At 40.0% G+C, this 17639-nt stretch overlaps 1 protein-coding gene and 1 long non-coding RNA gene across 5 annotated transcripts in view; one reads left to right on the top strand and one right to left on the bottom strand.

Moving 5' to 3' along the window:
* Positions 1 to 17639, bottom strand: part of RBKS (ribokinase) — a 75139-nt gene that overhangs the window by 33956 nt on the left and 23544 nt on the right. For both annotated transcript variants that reach the window (XM_024764556.1, XM_024764555.1), the window contains exons 4-6: positions 16856 to 16918; positions 13115 to 13279; positions 5135 to 5226 (exon numbers count right to left, since the gene is read on the bottom strand). In XM_024764556.1, coding sequence (XP_024620324.1) covers positions 5135 to 5226; positions 13115 to 13279; positions 16856 to 16918 — 320 coding nt within the window. The remainder of the gene's footprint in view (positions 1 to 5134; positions 5227 to 13114; positions 13280 to 16855; positions 16919 to 17639) is intronic.
* LOC112412822 (uncharacterized) overlaps positions 16 to 17639 on the top strand; it is a 27468-nt gene continuing 9844 nt past the window's right edge. For 2 of the 3 annotated variants that reach the window (XR_003005863.1, XR_003005865.1), the window contains exons 1-2: positions 16 to 4021; positions 4960 to 5052. This is a non-coding gene — a long non-coding RNA (uncharacterized LOC112412822). Of the gene's footprint in view, positions 4022 to 4959; positions 5053 to 10278; positions 10504 to 17639 lie in introns of all 3 variants that reach the window. The other variant, XR_003005864.1, reaches the window with a different exon arrangement.

Raw genomic sequence — 17639 nt, 5'->3', positions numbered from 1 at the left:
ACATACAAAAAGAAAAGAAACTGTGGTGAGAATAAGTAAGTGGGTCTGCTTCTAGATTAGATCTGTTTTTCTAGGTGATGTCTCCCTTCTTTTTCATAACAACCAATGCAGTGGGGAACTTTGGTAGATACTGGCTCAGGAAAATAAATAAAATAAAACAATAATAACAATGACAACAAAAAAGCTATAAAAGACATTCTTGGGACAACTGGGGAAATTTGAATGTGGCCTGAATATCAGATGACAGTATAGAATTACTGATAATTTTCCTAGGTGTGATAATGGTATTGTGGTTCCTCTTAGGAGATGCAAGCTGAAGTATTTAGGGGTGAGGGATCATGCCTGCAACTTCCAAATAATTCAACCAAAACAAAAATAAATACACACAGGGGAGAGGGGAAGCCAGTGCAGCAAAATGTTAACAGCTTTTTTGGTGGAGAGGATATGAGTATTCACTGTATTGCCCATTCAGCTTTTCCTTATTTGTGATGATTTTCATAGTAAAGAGTTAGGAGGAACAAAGAGAGTTTTACAAAAGAAATAAGGGAAGTGGGGAGGGAGGAAAAGAAGAAAGGAAGGGGCCACTGCCAATGATTTTAGGTATAAATCATACCCATAAATTTCATACCTAAATTCTTTTATGCTTCTCTTGGGCCATAATGCCTTTTGCATATTACTAGTTTGCAGACCACTCATTTCTTTTGTTTGTTTTGCTTGAGCAAATGGAAGCAGAGTGGGAGAGGCTCTGATATACAGCAGAAAAAGCAATGTGCTGATGTTCAGAGACCTCCACTACTCACTAACTCTGGAAACTTCCCCAAGTCACATAAAGTCTGTAAAATGTAGGGCTTGGACAGGATCAGTAGTTTCCTCCTAGAATATAAAAAATCCTCTGGATGAAGTAGGGGTGAGGGGCTGCAGCCCTGCTTCCTCATCCCCCAGGTACCCGCCCAGCATCTCCAGGGAACCTTTATGGTTCTGGGATTGGCAGCTGAAAATTCACTGGACTAGATGAATTATATGATACTTTTTGACTTAGAAAGCTTATAACCAAATTTTGTCTTTTCTCTATTACAGTTTAATCATATACTATCTCTTCCTAAGAATGGGTATATCCCTTCCTGTGCTTGCTCTGAATGTGCCCAGACTAACCCTTCTTGGTGCCTGTAAATCATCCCACAGTGTCTGCTCATTCTTGGTGTCAGTCTTCCCAGGAGCATGTGTTTCGTTAACTTGACCATGTACCCCCCAGCGCCCCCCTTACCATCTTTTCCATAGACCCTTTCTTTCAGTCTGTGTGGGTTATACTGTGAGGCCACTTTCTTTTTTCTTTTTATAAGTTTTGCATTGATCTTCATTACTGGGATATTTCTGTTGAGTTGGATAGTTTATTTTCAGAAATATCGATTTCTTCTGGTTTTTAAAAACGTTTTAAACAGCTATTCTTTAATGAAAAACCCTGAACATGAAAAATAATGCACAAACACTCATGGACCTACCACCCACCTTTAGTACATTTTACTTTATTAAATTTTACTTTATTTGCTTCCAATAGTTTTCTTTAAAGAAATTAAGTGATATTTTCCACATATATTATTTAGTATTGTACTTTTCACCTTAACATTGTAAAATTTGTGCTGATATATGTAGCTTTCTAAAAAAGCTGCACTGTGTTCCACACTGCAGATACATGCCACAGTTTAAACAAAATCTGGTTTCTCTTTCATGGACAATTTGGTTTTTTCCATTTTCCCTTTTTACAAGCATGTAATCCTTTTTCCTCTGGCTATTTAAAAATATTTTTATCTTTATTAAACCCCTTGATTTTATGCAGTTCCACTAAAATGTATGATAGCAGAAAGTTACATTTATTTATCTTATGTGGTACTTTTAACACACTTCTGATCTTTTGAGAGCTCATGCCTTTTCTCAGTTCTAGAAAACACCTTGCAGTTTTCCCTCTAACATAGCTTCTCTTCAGTTCCCTCCATTCTCTTCTTCCTTCATTCCAATTTGACACATGTTGAAGCCTCTCAAGCTGCTAACTTCCTCTTTAACAGTTGAAACTATTTTTCTTTCCATGCTATTTTCTAGGTGAATTGAGTTTTCTACCTCCAGGTGAATTGATCAAGATTCTCTTTCAGTTCATGTCTGATGTTTATCTTTCTAATGAGTGCTTTAAAAATTTTTCAATGACTTCTTCATTTTCAGGACTTCCAATTGGTTGGTTTTCCTATTCACAGACTGTTGCTATGATTCTGTTTTTCTTTCACAATTTCTTCTCCTTTTTTAAAGAATGAGAATCTTAATCATACTTATTTTAAAAGTCTTTTTGCATTGTTTTATTATTTGAATTTCATCTTGAGCAAATTTCTCATCAGGTTGTTGATTTTGCTGGATCTCTAGCAGCAGTACATTTCCTCATCTGCAGGCTCACTCTGCTCGCAGTGAGTTGGAGAGTCTGCACATTTCACTCCAATCAGGTTTATCCCTGCCTTTCTAGTGGTTTTACAGCTGCATCCACTGGGTCCCCAAGGGTCTCTAAACCAGAGCCAGGTGTTAGGTCGGCAACAGAGAGTTCCTGTTCTGGTGGGTACTGGCACTAACCGCCAATCCAGTCACTAAGTCATCAGTTGGCTTGGTTTTCTTCCTGATCAGAGGCAGGCTCTCTGTCCTCCTGTCTCTGCAGGTTGGGAACTTTCTATATGTTATAGCCTCAAGCAGCAGGCATAGCAGCTTCTTCCACTCTTTTTCCTTAGCAGGGAAGCCTTAGCCCAGCATCTCTGGTTTCTAGCCTGGGCACTGCTCCAGTCTCCCATGAGTGGCACACTTTCAGTGCCCATTACCCATGGGAGGCAATGCCAGCTTCTGGGACTGGAGTACAGCACACCCAAGGCTGAATCTCTGTGATTCTGTTCCATTTCTGATCTGTGGAGTTATTTATCTTGTTTTTGAGCTTGTGAGTATATTTTCATTGTCTCTTTTTGTATTTATATATCAGTGGTTTGTGTGTGGCACAGAGGGAATATCTTAAAGCATGAATTTACATTGTTATCATGATTAGAAATCATCTATGAGAATGTTAAGCTTTAAAAATTTTTCTTTTTTCTATTAAGTTTTTTAAAATTAATTTTTATTGCTGTATAGTTGATTCACAATGCTGTGTTAGTTTCTGCTGTACAGCAAAGTGAATCAGCCACACATATACATATATCCACTATGTTTTAGATTCTATTCCCATATAGGTCATCACAGAGTATTGAATAGAGTTCCCTTTGAGATCAATTTCCTTAAAGACCAGAGTTCATTCATTTATTCATTCATTCAATAAGCATTTACTAGGTGCCAACTCTGTGCAGAGTACAATATAACAGATGATAATTTCTAAAGATAACTATCAATATGTATCACATCATACATGCTCTTTTCACACTGTGACAATGACAACCTTCTATTGAGAGGTGGGGTACCAGGGTGGACTTCCCTACGTCAATCAATAGAGTGGGCCAGAAGAGATGCTGTGTGACTTCCAAAGCTAAGTCATAAAAGCCACCATGTCTTCTGCCAGGCTCTTGCGCTCTCTCTCCCTCACCCCTTCTCAGGAGACTGTATCTTGTTGGAACCCAGCTTCCATATGGTGAGGAAGCCCAGGCCACAAGCAGAAGCCATGTGTAAGTGTTCTGGCCAATGGCCAGCATCAACTAGCAAGCATGTGAGTGAAAGAAGGTTCAGATGATTCCAGTCTTTGAGTCTTCCAGATGAGACCCCAGATATCGTAGAGGAGAAACAAGCCATACTGTGTCCTGTCTCAATTCCTGATGCACAGATACCATGACAGACAATAAATAATTCCTGTTGTTGTAAGCTACTAGATTTGGGGGTAATTTATTATACAGCAATAGATAGCCATTGGGATACAATAGTGAATAAGAGATGTCTGTTCTTTCCCAGGAGAAGACAGAGGTATTGAACAAACAGTCCATGCTGTGATGAGTGTTTGAAGAATCATTAGAGATGCTCTGTAAGTATCTAGCAGGGAAATCTAAGCCAGTTTGGCATTGAGGGTAATCTAACTTCTTATTGTGAAATGGTCACTCTCTCCAGCGATTCCTGTTTCCTAGCACAATGCCTGGCCATGGTGGTTGCTCAAAAATATTGCATAACCTATTATGGCTTCTTAAAATTAGCTTCCTTGTTGCAGTCTTCTTTCTTATTTCCTTTATGTTCTGAGAGATGAAGTTAATAAAAAGGCAGGTCAGGAAATCCTAGAAACCTTCGTTCAGCCTTTGCACCAAATGAAAAACTAATAGTTCGTTAATTATAAACTTTCTTTCTCTGTATGTTGCATTGTATAATATGTCTTGCCTCCCAGTGTTGGAGGAGAGTGCTGGTCTAATACTGTTTGTCCTATAAGAGGGAAAATATTGAAATTTTCTTCCTAAAATGCTTTAGGATGGCACGATATGAATATATTGATAGAGATTTTATGCAGATATATACATTATGATCCTCAGGTGGACTGAGACGGTGCTCCCCTAACAGAGTGGCCACCAGGGCTTCCCATGGCATCAATGGAGAACCTCTGTCTGTCCACCAGTGCAATCACAGGGTCTTCACAACAGAATGCAAATGCTCCAGTGTTGTACATTAGTTAGCACTGCTTGATAAAATATAGGACTCTCAGTTAAACTTGACTTTCAGATAAACAACAAATAATTTTATGGTATGTTTAGTATATTATTCCTTATTTACCTGAAATTCAAGTTTAACTGGGCATCCTGTATTTTTGTTTGCTATCTCTGGCAACTCTAATATAACAGTAATTAGTCCATACAATATGGAATGATTAAAAAAGAAAACAGAAACTAATAGTATGAGGGCAGGGTGGGGACTAAAATTAGCTGAGGTTTGATAAATGCCCAATTATGGGTATGACTCAGGGAATCCTTTTTCTTCTAGGACTCCCTAGTTTCCTTTTTTCTACATCCCAGTCATCCAAAAAAAATCTGTTTTCGTTATGCCCAAGAATTCACATGCAATCAAGTTGATGAGGTAAGTCCTGTTTCTTTGCTTTATCCACGTACATGAAAGTCTTTTGGTTTCTCAAGGAATTAGCAAAACCTTCCATCCTTACCTCACTTTCATTGCAGCAGAACACATCTGAGAGAGTGTAGAACTGGGGGTCTAGGTCAGCAATGGCAGGCGCTGGGTTGAACAGTGTTTTTACTACAAAGGAGTGAAAAAGGGTTTCAGTGGTTATCGTTTTTAACATGGTGCATTTATGGACATTGAGTAAGGGAAATCCCCAAGTACAACCATTTTCCCCATTAGATTAAAAATCAGGGCTTCCCTGGTGGCGCAGTGGTTGAGAGTCCACCTGCCGATGCAGGGGACACGGGTTCGTGCCCCGGTCCGGGAAGATCCCACATGCCGCGGAGCGGCTGGGCCCGTGAGCCATGACCGCTGAGCCTGAGCGTCCAGAGCCTGTGCTCCACAACGGGAGAGGCCACAACAGTGAGAGGCCCGTGTATGGCAAAAAAAAAAAAAAAAAATCAACTTAGTTACAGATGTAGAAAAGTCTGGAATCTCAATCTCCGTGATAGCCTAGTAGCAATTCCTTGTTATGTCCATTTGCTCTACTTTTTACTTCACAACATTTCAGCTTCAAGGGCAAGCATCAATATTTACAACTAAGGTGATTACAAAGTTATGACAAAGGACAACAAGAACATTAAAGAAAAATTTGAATGTTGTGGCATGAAAGGACATGTATAAATGTGAACATGCAGGCTGGTGAACATTTTTGTGGGTTACTGTGAGTGTTTAGATGCAAGGCTAGTTCATAAATCCATTTTCCAGGAAAGTAAAAAAGAGATGATAGAAAGGAAACAATGAAGAGCTTAAAAATTTCCTGGTAAGAATGGTAAGTAGGAAGTTCATGTACATATCCACGTTTTGAACACCTATGTATGTCTTCCAAATATGTTGCACTTACTCATGCAAACATACACATTCACACAAAAGCTTATAGTCCTGGCTTCTGTGGGCAATCTGGGAATGTAAAGGAAAGGTTGATAAAGGAGGAGAAATTGAATCAGAGGCTAAGAGCTAGCTCAGACTACAAGAGGAGGATGGATGGGGACAGCAGAAAGAGGAAAAATGAGAATGTCACGGCCATTGCAGTGTTAGAAGAAGTACATTTTTCAGAGGAGGAAAGTGAACCTCAGAGAGATGAGGTCAGTCTAAGGTTCTAACACTGGGAGATGGTTAAGCTGGGTCCCTACCCAGGGTCCTCCAGCTTGAAGTCCAGGGTTTGGTCGTTTCTAAGGTGGTTGCCTCTCTAGGCCAGGACTTTGTCCATAGCAACACAAGCCCCCCATGGCAATTCACAATATTTAAAAACAGCCTTTGTTCTGGAACTTTGTAAATTGTTTTTTTAAGTATTCAGAACTTATATTCATAGGAAGCTCTCCCTCTGTCAAAACACTTATCCACCAGAGTGCCCAACTAGATTGGTTGGTCTTCTTTCTTCTACCCAGGTCCAGTGACTTATGTGTGTGTTTAGTAACCTTAATTTACTATAGACTCATAGAGTAAAACTCTCTAGCTGCAGTCCCCAGAGACTCTTCTAGAACAGTGGTTCACCAACTTGGCTGTATATCAGCCTCACTAGGACAGCTTATTAAAATGCCTGACTTCTGGGCTCCACCTCAAACCCACTGAATCAGAATCTCTGGGGGTAAGGTCAGTGAGCGTGCGTATTGACAAGTTCTCCACGTGGCTCTTCCATGGCTAGTTTGGCGCTGATGCATTCCACGTTCCTAGGGAGATGTGTATCAGCATGTGACTTGTGGAAGGTGTCCACTAATTCTGCCTGGGGAGGCTAGCTACTCTACTGCTGCACCTTCTTTGGTCTTACTTAACATTTTGGTTCAGTCAGTGGATCTCGTCCAGTGGTTTATAGGCTAACACTATTCCCATATTTTCATTATTTTAGAATCCAGAATGTCCACTCACAGAAATTCTATGGTATATTTTTGGCTCTTCATATTTTTGCACAGGGTTATTGTGGGGCTTAAATTAGAACATGGATGTAAGAGCCCTGTGTAAACTATGAAGTGTTGTACAAAAGTAAAGGATTATTACTGTTATTATATTGTCCTTTACCCATAGCCCAACACCCCTGCCTGTCCACCCATCTCTTCTGCCTTCTGATGGAGTTTTTAGCCTGGCAAAAATCTCTCTCATTGGTTTTCCCGCTTCTGTAAGGTCTCAGAGATGTCAATTATGCATAAAAGCCATCATTGCCCAGCATTCTAACACACCCATTTGCTTTTTAGGTTTTCAAAATAAATATGTTGTTCCCTATTTTCCTCAAGCATTAAATTGAAACACCATTGCTCACCTAATCTGATCCTCAAAGCTGCACTCAGCAGCTCTGAGCACAAGTTAGAGCAAGCTATCAGTATGCAACAATAGGGTAGAGCCATTCTTCTAATAAAAGTTCCATTTTATCCTAAAAGATCCTTGATCCAGCAATTCCTTTTCTAACCCTGTCCTGCAGACATACACAGGCCTGCAAAGATGAGGTACAGTGACGCTCATTCAGCTCTGCTTGTAACAGAAAAAAAACCAAAAGAAACCTAAGTATCTATCAGAGTGGATAAAAAATTATGACACATACGTCCAATGGAATGCCCTGCTGCTCTTCAAAAGAATGAAGCAGATCTCTGTTTTGTCACATAAAGACTTCTATAATTTATTTATAAGTGAAAAAGGCAGTTTTATAATAAAGTCTATGGTAGGATCTCCCTCACTTTGAACAAAACAAATAAAACATAACTATATGTGTATTTACATTTATACACTTACATAGAAAAGTCTGAGAGTTTACTCACTAAACTAATAAGTGATTAGTTACAAAAGGCTGAGAATGAATCTGACCACAGATTAACTGCTATACATCATGCAAAGACATAATTCTTAAAATATATATAATATCTCACATCAAAAAACGAGTACATGGGCTTCCCTGGTGGCACAGTGGTTAAGAATCTGCCTGCCAATGCAGGGAACACGGGTTCAATCCCTGGTCCGGGAAGATCTCACATGCCACGGAGCAACTAAGCCCGTGTGCCAAAACTACTGAAGCTCGCGTGCTTAGAGCCTGTGCTCCGCAACAAGAGAAGCCACCGCAATGTGAAGCCTGTGCACCGCAACAAAGAGTAGCCCCCGTTCGCTGCAACTAGAGAAAGCCGGTGTGCGGCAACAAAGACCCAACGCAGCCAAAAATTAATAAATAAATTCATTAATTAAAAAAAGAATTGCTAGTGTATAGATACACAACAGATTAAAAAAAAGAAAAAATGAGTACACTGTGAGTGAAATGATGTAATGTCTGGGTTTTGCTTCAAAATAATCCAAGGTTGCAATGGGGGATGGGAGTAATAAGTTGGGGTATAGATGAAACAAGATTGGCCAAGTGTTGATAATTGTTGAAGCTAAATGAGAGTATATATGAGTTTACCATACTTGAAAATTTTCACAATAAAAACAACTTAAAAAAAATTATTTTATTTATTTATTTTTGGCTGTGCTGGGTCTTAGTTGCTGCACATGGGCTTTCTCTAGTTGCGGCAAGCAGGGACTACTCCTCATTGTGGTGCACAGGCTTCTCATTGCAGTGGCTTCTCTTGTTGAGGAGCACGGGCTCTAGGTGCGTGGGCTTCAGTAGTTGTGGCACGTGGGCTCAGTAGTTGTGGCTCGCTGGCTCTAGAGCGCAGGCTCAGTAGTTGTGGCACATGGGCTTAGTTGCTCCATAGCATGTGGGATCTTCCCTGACCAGGGCTCGAACCCGTATCCCCTGCATTGGCAGGAGGGGTCTTAACCACTGCATCACCAGGGAAGTCCCAAAAACAAATTTTAAAGAAACAGTGACATTGAATTTTAAGCAACAACTGCTGGATTGAGAAATTCTACAATTTAATTTGACTGTAAATACTGTATAAAAATCAAGCAAATCTTATTTGCCTGTATGTTACCAAGGGAAAGCATTCTTACCAAAAGAAACTGGATACATAGGCTTAGAGTCTAATAACTAAATTTAGGGGAAAAGTGAAAATACCATAAAGAAAGGAGTCTCTTTGGCTCATGCTACCATAAATAAGCATGAATACTTCACCATGATGAAAAAAAAGCGAAGAACTAGTAGATGTAGTTCATCAAAGAAGAATGCAAATTTGTAATAGTCAAGATGAAAAAAAAAACTGATGTCATCCTGGAACCATGCAAAACTAGAGAACACAGGATGTACCATGGAGTAACTTGAAGTTGCAGAGGTGACTGACAGCACCCAACAGTAATTATTATTCATTACAACGTATGACGGACTAAACTCCCAGTTGTCTTAACAGCATGTCAATGGCTGGTGCAATAATGTCAGTGAGGAACTGGTGAGGCCCAGGGAAGCAATTGTACAGGCGCAAAGACAGGAAAATGAGGTGGAAGCTCTTAATGATGTCACCATGGAGGGCAGGGGGCTGGACAGTTAAGAAGGCCCTAATAACGAGCTCAGAGAAACAGGGGAAGAAAATCACCCCAAGTAAAGAAACCATAGGAAGGTTGGGCTACCCAAAACACTGGCTTGGCAGTCTCCCACTCTAGAGGTTCTTCTCTGTGACTTGAGCATCAAAAACACCCAAAGCTTAGGCTATGTGCTGGACCATGTTATTGTGAAAGTCAAGGTGGCCAGCCAAGAAATTCTGTTTGCCAAATGGAAAAGGACTAAAGTGTCATTAAAAGATATTTTGTGTCCTACCGAGAGTTTAATCTTGGCGATCTTACAATCTCAATTATTTATAATTGTTCCTGTAATGTCCCATTTGCTTTGAAATGGATATAAAGACCAGAACCAACAGGCATAATTTCATCACAAGCAGCTGTACCACCAGCTCTGCCGTGGGCCTACCTCACACCACTGTGACCTAGAGAGGAGGGGGCTGTAGAGGGCTCCCAAGTCATTTTTGGTGTTGCAGGTGCTGTTTAAAACCAGTGCTTTCATTTTGGTAAAGAGAGCGATTTCGGAGAAAGTATATTCAAAGATGAAGGCGGGGGGTCTTTTCCTCTGTATTTTAACAACTGATACATAATCCAGTTATACAATGTGTTTAATTCAAACGTCACTGCTTGAAGTACACAGATAAGTATATAGATAAGGGAGTTGTGATAATAAACCCATAAATGATGATGATGACATGGATTTTACCATCTTCCTTGTAGATGGAATAATGCTGATTAGCACATATGCAGCCTTGTGGGGTAACGGACAGGACACTCAGCACTCAACAGGTCTTTATGCTCTGCCGGGCCTGCTCTGTGATCAGCCCATTCTCACATTGCGACACTGAGGAACTGTGAGAGCTCTCAGTCCAATTCCCTTGTTTCACAGAATAAAATGAGGCTCAGTGCAAGGAACTGACTTACTTGCATGAGGTCCCCTATTTGGTAAGTGATTGATTCTGAATTCAAAGCCGTACTTCATGACTCCCAAATCAGTGCTCCTTTCATTGTACCACTCTTCTCTCAGGTGAGAATGAAGACGCATTAAATTCAAACACACACACACACACACACACACACACCACTCATAGTATAAAATCTAAGCTGTGTCTGACTGGTAACTACCAAATGGGGACCAGTTGAGTTCTAGACAGAGGCTCCTGTGTGCATGGGCATTTGCAGATAGGGGACACATTGCTGAGAACACTCTAGGGTCTTGTCTCTGTGACTCGAGCAGTAATAACACTCAAAGCTTAGGCTACATGTTGGACATTGTTACAATTCATGGATTTCACTTTTCTAGAGATTCTCTTCATAAAGGCTCAGTTCCTTGATATCAATGGGATGTGGCAGTTTCTTTACTTAAAACGTGCTCTAGGATACAGAACTTGGGTCTTGGAGTCTGGAATCCTGGTTTCTACAGTGACCTTGGTTGAGCTAATTACTTAACCTCTCCGAGTCTGTCTTCTCGCCTTCAATCTGGGAGAAGAATGCCTGCCATATTTTTGTCATAAGGTTTTTCTGAGGATCAAATATATATGAAAGTGCTTTATAAACTGTAAAGTACATATAAGTGCAGGAATTACTACTTCCAATATTACTATATAAGAAAGATCATGCAGAATCACTACTTAGGCATGCTGGCTCTCAGTAACAATGTGAAGTAGGCTAGGTGATCTTTGGCCCTCCATCACCTACCCCCACCCATTCCTGATGCCCCAGATCCTCCAGCTCCTCGACTAGAAGAACCGCCTGGCAGGTGATGGAGGAGGCATTGCTGGACGCCCCCCCCCACACAAATGACAGCCCGAGTCAGGCTGCCTGTCCCTCCGGGTAACTCTAGCCTCACCTGTGAGAGGTTAGCTCCTCAACTGTGGTTCCTGTACCTTTCTCTCTGCCACAAGATGGGTAGGTGACAGGCCATTAGACTAGGACAGAGGGAACAGTCATCTCTGAGAAGCAAGGGACAGTAGGAAAAAAAGAAGTTCCATGAGAATATACTTTGACCTGTACAAGGAAAGACAGGAACATGAATGAAGTGGCACGGTGTACTCACATCACCTGATTACGATGAGTGCAGTCATTGCAGAGAATGCTCACCATAAGCCTTAGACTTTATCTGTGACACCCTGAGAAAATGTAACCAAATGGGTTTTGGCTTAAAATTCTTTCTGACAGCTTTGAGTCCATTAAAAATACATTAAATGTCAGTGAGAATTTGCCACAGCATGTTGTTTTGCCAAGAGGAAATTTGTTAAATCAGGACATACATTTTAAAATTCTCCACAAAATCATTTCAGTAACTTATTTTCCATTTATTGCTATGTAGAACACTATACACTTTGAGAGAATCACTTATATAAACACACAGATACATACACACACTTACTGTTCTTTTTCTTCTTCTTTTTTTTGGTTTTGTATCTTGATGAGAAAGTTTTATCTGGAAAAGTCAATGTGGTTCTCTCCCTATTTCCTTCTTAGTATAATTCACAGAACTATGGCCACAATATCAAGGAGAAGCCACTGTCTTAGAGTGGCTACTTTTTATTTTGATTTTTTTGACCAAAGGGTGCTGAGATCAGGATATTATCCTAATTTTAATTTAAAGAGAGACGTGAAAGAGAAAAGAAAATTGGTGTTTACTGAGAGGTACTACACCATCCTTGGCATCATATTTTATTTCGTTCTTAGACCAATTCTGTAGGGGAGTATTTCTGTATGCATTTAACAGACAAGGCTCAGAAAAATCAGATAATTCTGCTAAGACCACAAAGCTAACAAGGAACAGAAATGGGATTCTAACTCAGAAGACACTTTCCCCACTAGTCGGTGGTAAAAAAGAAGCAAACAGAAAGAAACTATCTGGAGTTTTAAAAAGTTGGTTATGTGCTGGGGTTGAGAGAAGGGGAGTGGGTGGGAGAACAGATGAATCAATATTAGCCACGAGTCGATGACTGTTGAAGCTGGGTGATGGGTTTCCTTATACAATTCTGCCTGCTTTTGTGTGTTTGAAAATTTCCAAAGTCAAAGATCAAACAAAACAAAAAGCTGCTTAAAGGACACTGACAACAAAGAAAATATTACATATAAATAATCCTTTGTTGTTTATAGAAAAGACAATAAAGTTTTACAAAAAGGAGAAAGAACAAATCTTCAGTTCCTTGAGATATTTATCCAAATGTACCTGGGCAGTGATTATACATGACCTGCAGCTTAACCTCTGCTTGTCAGAATGGAACTCATTCTACTACTTAAGAGTGTATCTTGGACAATGGGCTGCTTCAAAGATTCTAGTTACTACCTGAATTATTTCTGCTAACTAGATTGGAGATTTGTATTTCAAAATATCAGAAATGCTACTCATGTTATTTTTTCACTATTTTTAAGGTTTTCTAACATTATCGAGAACTACAGGAAGACAGTGAATCTCACAGATGGGAGAAAGAATATTTTACTGCAGAAAAAGTATGGCTTTGCTTAACTTGAAAGGTTAACTTTCACTGAGACAGTGATAAAAGCTTTTACAGAAAGAAGGACAAATGTGTAGAATTACCTCCACTGCTGTGGGCTATTCTCAGGGCTTCCAAAGAAGCTGCTGGAGTTACTTCTAGCTGGCAGATCATTACTTTGGCTCTGCTAATGGCACTGGCTGCTTCCCTCAGGTCTTCAGGATTCAAAAGTAAATTTGCTCCAGCCACTATAACGATGATATTCTGGCCTATAAAGAATTTCTACATGTTTATATTAAAAATCAAGCAAAACCAAGCAACGACATCCTGCAATGTTAAAATCACCCTTAGAAAGTCATTATATATAAAATGTGTTGTAAGTATTAATTCTAGCATTTCTAAGCCATTCAGGTTAAATTTCGTATTCCTAATGGATCTTCCTTTACATCTCTGTAGGTATCACATTATTCTGATCATCTTGAGAAAAAATCTAAAACAAAAGATTTCCCTTATCAATATTCTTATATATTTACAAAGAATATTAGCTGATGAATTATATATAACATACTTAAAAATTTTCTCTTATGGGAAATGGCTGGTACAATATATGTGGTAAAGATTCTGAATCCTAAATGACAGAGGTCATAATGATGAGTATAAATAGGAATCAGCTTGCTTAATGCTAAAAACTCATGCTCTTTAACATGCAGTCAGTTCATGTGTGTACCCCAGGGTATTCAGAAAAGTGATTTTGTAAATCAAAACACATTTTATGATATCAAACATGAAAAACTATATGAGATAACTTAAGGCAGGGGAGAGAGTGATATTTGGCCTATACTGTACGAGATCAAACAGAAGCAGGACTAAGGAATCTTGTATGCTTATCACTTGGACCCACTCTCTACAATCCCACACAAGTGAGGGAGGCGTGGTGGTGCATTTTCTCTGTCAGGTGAACTCTCAGGAGCTGTGCTGTCCAATACGGTAGTCATGAGCACAAGCCACATGTGGTGACCGAGCACTTGAAATGTGGCTTGTCTAGACTGCAATGTACTTCAATCGTACAATACGTGGCAGATTTCAAAGACTAAGTTGTAAGAAAAGAAGGTAAAATATCTCATTAATTTTATTTATTTAAATTTATTAATTAAGTTATTTTTGGTTGCATTGGGTCTTCGTTGCTGCGCGTGGGCTTTCTCTAGTTGCGGTGAGTGGGGGCTACTCTTTGTTGCGGTGTGTGGGCTTCTCATTGCAGCGGCTTCTCTTGCTGTGGAGCACGGGCTCTAGGTGCGTGGGCTTCAGTAGTTGTGGCGTGCAGGCTTTAGTAGTTGTGGCTTGCGGGCTCTAGAGCGCAGGCTCAGTAGTTGTAGCGCACAGGCTTAGTTGCTCTGTGGCATGTGGGATCTTCCTGGACCAGGGCTCGAACCCGTGTCCCCTACATTGGTGGGCGGATTCTTAAGCACTGCACCACCAGGGAAGTCCCTCATTAATTTTAAAGAACATTTTGATTACACGTTGAAAGGACAATATTTTGGATCTATTGAGTTAAGTGAATATATTAAGATTAATTTTACCAGTTCCTTTTTACTTTTTAAAATGTGGCTAATGGAAACTGTAACATTATGGACGTGGCTTGCATTATATCCTATAGGACAGCCTGACCTAGGGGGATGAGTTGCATCAGTCTTTTCTGTGCTCTAGGCTGCTTGTGCTGATCTTGTATAGACGTGACCTAAAATTACCTCTGACCGCAGAACACATGCTGGCCTATCATCTTACCACAGATGTGTCTGTTGGCCAAGGAGGACTTAATAAAGTGGGGATGGTTCAGCATAAACCCTATCTCAGTACTGGAAAAATTCAAAGTACCCGCACACTGAAAGACAGCATACCTCCTCGCCTTTCTCCTTCAGTGACCTCATTCTCTCTGCTACAGTCAACTGCTGCTCTGTGTTGCTGACTCCTGAATAGACATTTCTGGCCTGGCCTTGGCTGATGAGTGACAAAGCCCAAGACGAAATTTGTCTGGTGGACACTGCCATATGGCGAGCTTGTTCATGCCTCAAATTAAACTTGTCAAAACTGCTACTCATCCCTTCATTTAAAGATGCTGATTGTTGCCTCTCTGGGTATTTGTGTTAGCTCTTCTACTACAATCTATACTCTCGAGGGCATTACCATACACTATAAACCAGACAGAGTCTACCATAACAGGCACCCCATACACAATATTAAATATCTTTGCACGGAAAATGCAGTATTTTGTTACACAGATAAGAAAGAAACAGAACTCGATATCCCTAGAACACAAAAAAGAGGTTTAAGACAGGGAATGAGCTGCTGTTAGCAGCAATAATTACTTAAATGTAGCTTAAAATAATGGACACAGACTGTTGTTAGAATGAAATCTTTTGTCTACTGTCTGTAAGTGGAATATATTTTTTGGGGGGTTGTTATTGCAACTTTGAGATCACTAAAGTAGAACTAAAAATACCATAACTTCATGATAAATGATTTTGTGAAACTGCATTATAAATAAAAGACATATTGTGAGAAATCCTAATTTAAAACAACGCACTCGTGACTTCTCACAATGCAGTAGGTTCTTCTGTCCTAGGTGCTCCATGAAATGCTTGGTCCTTCTGAATGTTAATTCTAATTTTAAAAAATCTTATGTAGGGCTTCCCTGGTGGTGCAGTGGTTGGGAGTCTGCCTGCCGATATAGGGGACACGGGTTCGTGCCCCGGTCCGGGAGGATCCCGCGTGCCGCGGAGCGGCTGGGCCCGTGAGTCATGGCCGCTGAGCCTGCGCGTCCGGAGCCTGTGCTCCGTGGCAGGAGAGGCCACAGCAGTGAGAGGCCCGCGTACCGCAAAAAAAAAAAAGAAAAAAAATCTTATGTAGGTGTTTTTATACTTAAAATAGTTGGCAGCAATTATGAAAAGTTTACTTGAGGGTAAAGGGAAGTTACTGTTTTCTTTCCCCCCATAAATTTATTTATTTTTGGCTGTGTTGGGTCTTTGTTGTTGTGCGCGGGGTTTCTCTAGTTGCGGTGAGCGGGGTCTACTCTTCGTTGTGGTGCATGGGCTTCTCATCGTGGTGGCTTCTCTTGTTGCAGAGCATGGGCTCTAGGTGCGTGGGATTCAGTAGTTGTGGCATGCGGGCTCAGCAGTTGTGGCACACGGGCTTAGTTGCTCAGCGGCACGTGGGATCTTCCTGGACCAGGGAACGAACCTGTGTCCCCTGCATTGGCAGGTGGATTCTTAACCACTGTGCCACCAGTGAAGTCCTGGAAGTTACTGTTTTTAAAAGACAAATGTTTCAACTATTGCAAGGCTTCGTGACAGGCATAGCTGTATATATAGACTTTTGAGATTTGGTTGCTGTTTAAAGAGCAGACAAAATTGAACACTAACAATAAGTTAGAAGTAATTGGTTGCTGCCATTTGCTCAGTAAATATTCTATAAATATGATTCATCAACTTTCTTTTGCACCTATCTATTTACATTTATTTACTTAGTGTAACTGAAATGACAGATGAATACTTAACTACTTTAGAGAGAAATATCAATTCTGGGTTCACATGAAGGGTAATGGGATGCTACAGAATATAAGTATAATTTTGAGGCAACTATACCACTTCATATGTATTGGATGGACAATTCTGTATTTGAATGATCAACTAGGGAAGTATAAGTAAAGGGCAACATATATATTTAGATTGGAAAGACCATACATTAAAACTTGGAGTGGTGGTTATGGTAAGAGATCCATAGGAATAGGGTAAAAATTGATGCTTCTGCTCTAGTTCTGGAAATGATACTCCAATATGTGAAACACATACCTTCATTACTGACAATTATAGAAGCAGTTCCTGTCGCAGCATCTTTAGTCTGATATGTAAATTCTAAAAGAAAAAGGAAATCACAGTCACGTATGTACAGCCTGGCAAGGATAATCTATTTTAACAATTTCAATGCACCACTAATCCTTGGAAAAACTTTTTAACCTTTAACCATCTGGAATGATAAAAAAGAAATAAGTAATTAGTGCTAATTTATACCCATCACCTATACAATGAGAAAAATACAAGTCTTCACACTTAGCTGCGCCTTTTTTCTACATTAGTGGCAACCCAGCAAACCACCCCCGCTTCCAATGCCTTCAGATTATTCACAGTTGTACACATATGCATTTTTCTAGACCACCATATTTCTTTTCTTCAGTGAAAGAAATGACAGACTTGAGATGAAAGACTAAAGGTCAAACTCATAAAATGAGATTGTTTGATTTTCTTCATTTTCATAAGCTTCGCATCTCATTAAGAACTATGGTCTGGCGTGTAAATGGAAATGTTGATCAGGCAGCCTTTGGCAGCAGCAAAGAGCCTTGAACTGGAGCCAAAGACCTGCACTCCAGTCCTGGCTCTGGCTCTAGCTAACTGTGTGCTCTTGGACAAATTCAGAACCAATCTGGCCTTCAGTTTTCTCTTTTGTGAAATGATGGTATCAGCATCAGTGGTTTCTAAGATCATTTCCAGCTATGACATTCAATGACTTTTCTTAAGATATCTTTTGTGAATGCAGCACCTGTTTTCTCTTGTCACCTACTTTTTTTTTTTTTTTTTT

The sequence above is a fragment of the Neophocaena asiaeorientalis genome, unplaced genomic scaffold, assembly GCF_003031525.2.
Source record: "Neophocaena asiaeorientalis asiaeorientalis breed wild unplaced genomic scaffold, Neophocaena_asiaeorientalis_V1.1 scaffold345, whole genome shotgun sequence".
NCBI classification, from domain to species: Eukaryota; Metazoa; Chordata; class Mammalia; order Artiodactyla; family Phocoenidae; genus Neophocaena; species Neophocaena asiaeorientalis.
The sequence above is the reverse complement of the archived record's forward strand: the minus strand, read 5'-3'. Positions and strand labels throughout refer to the sequence as shown.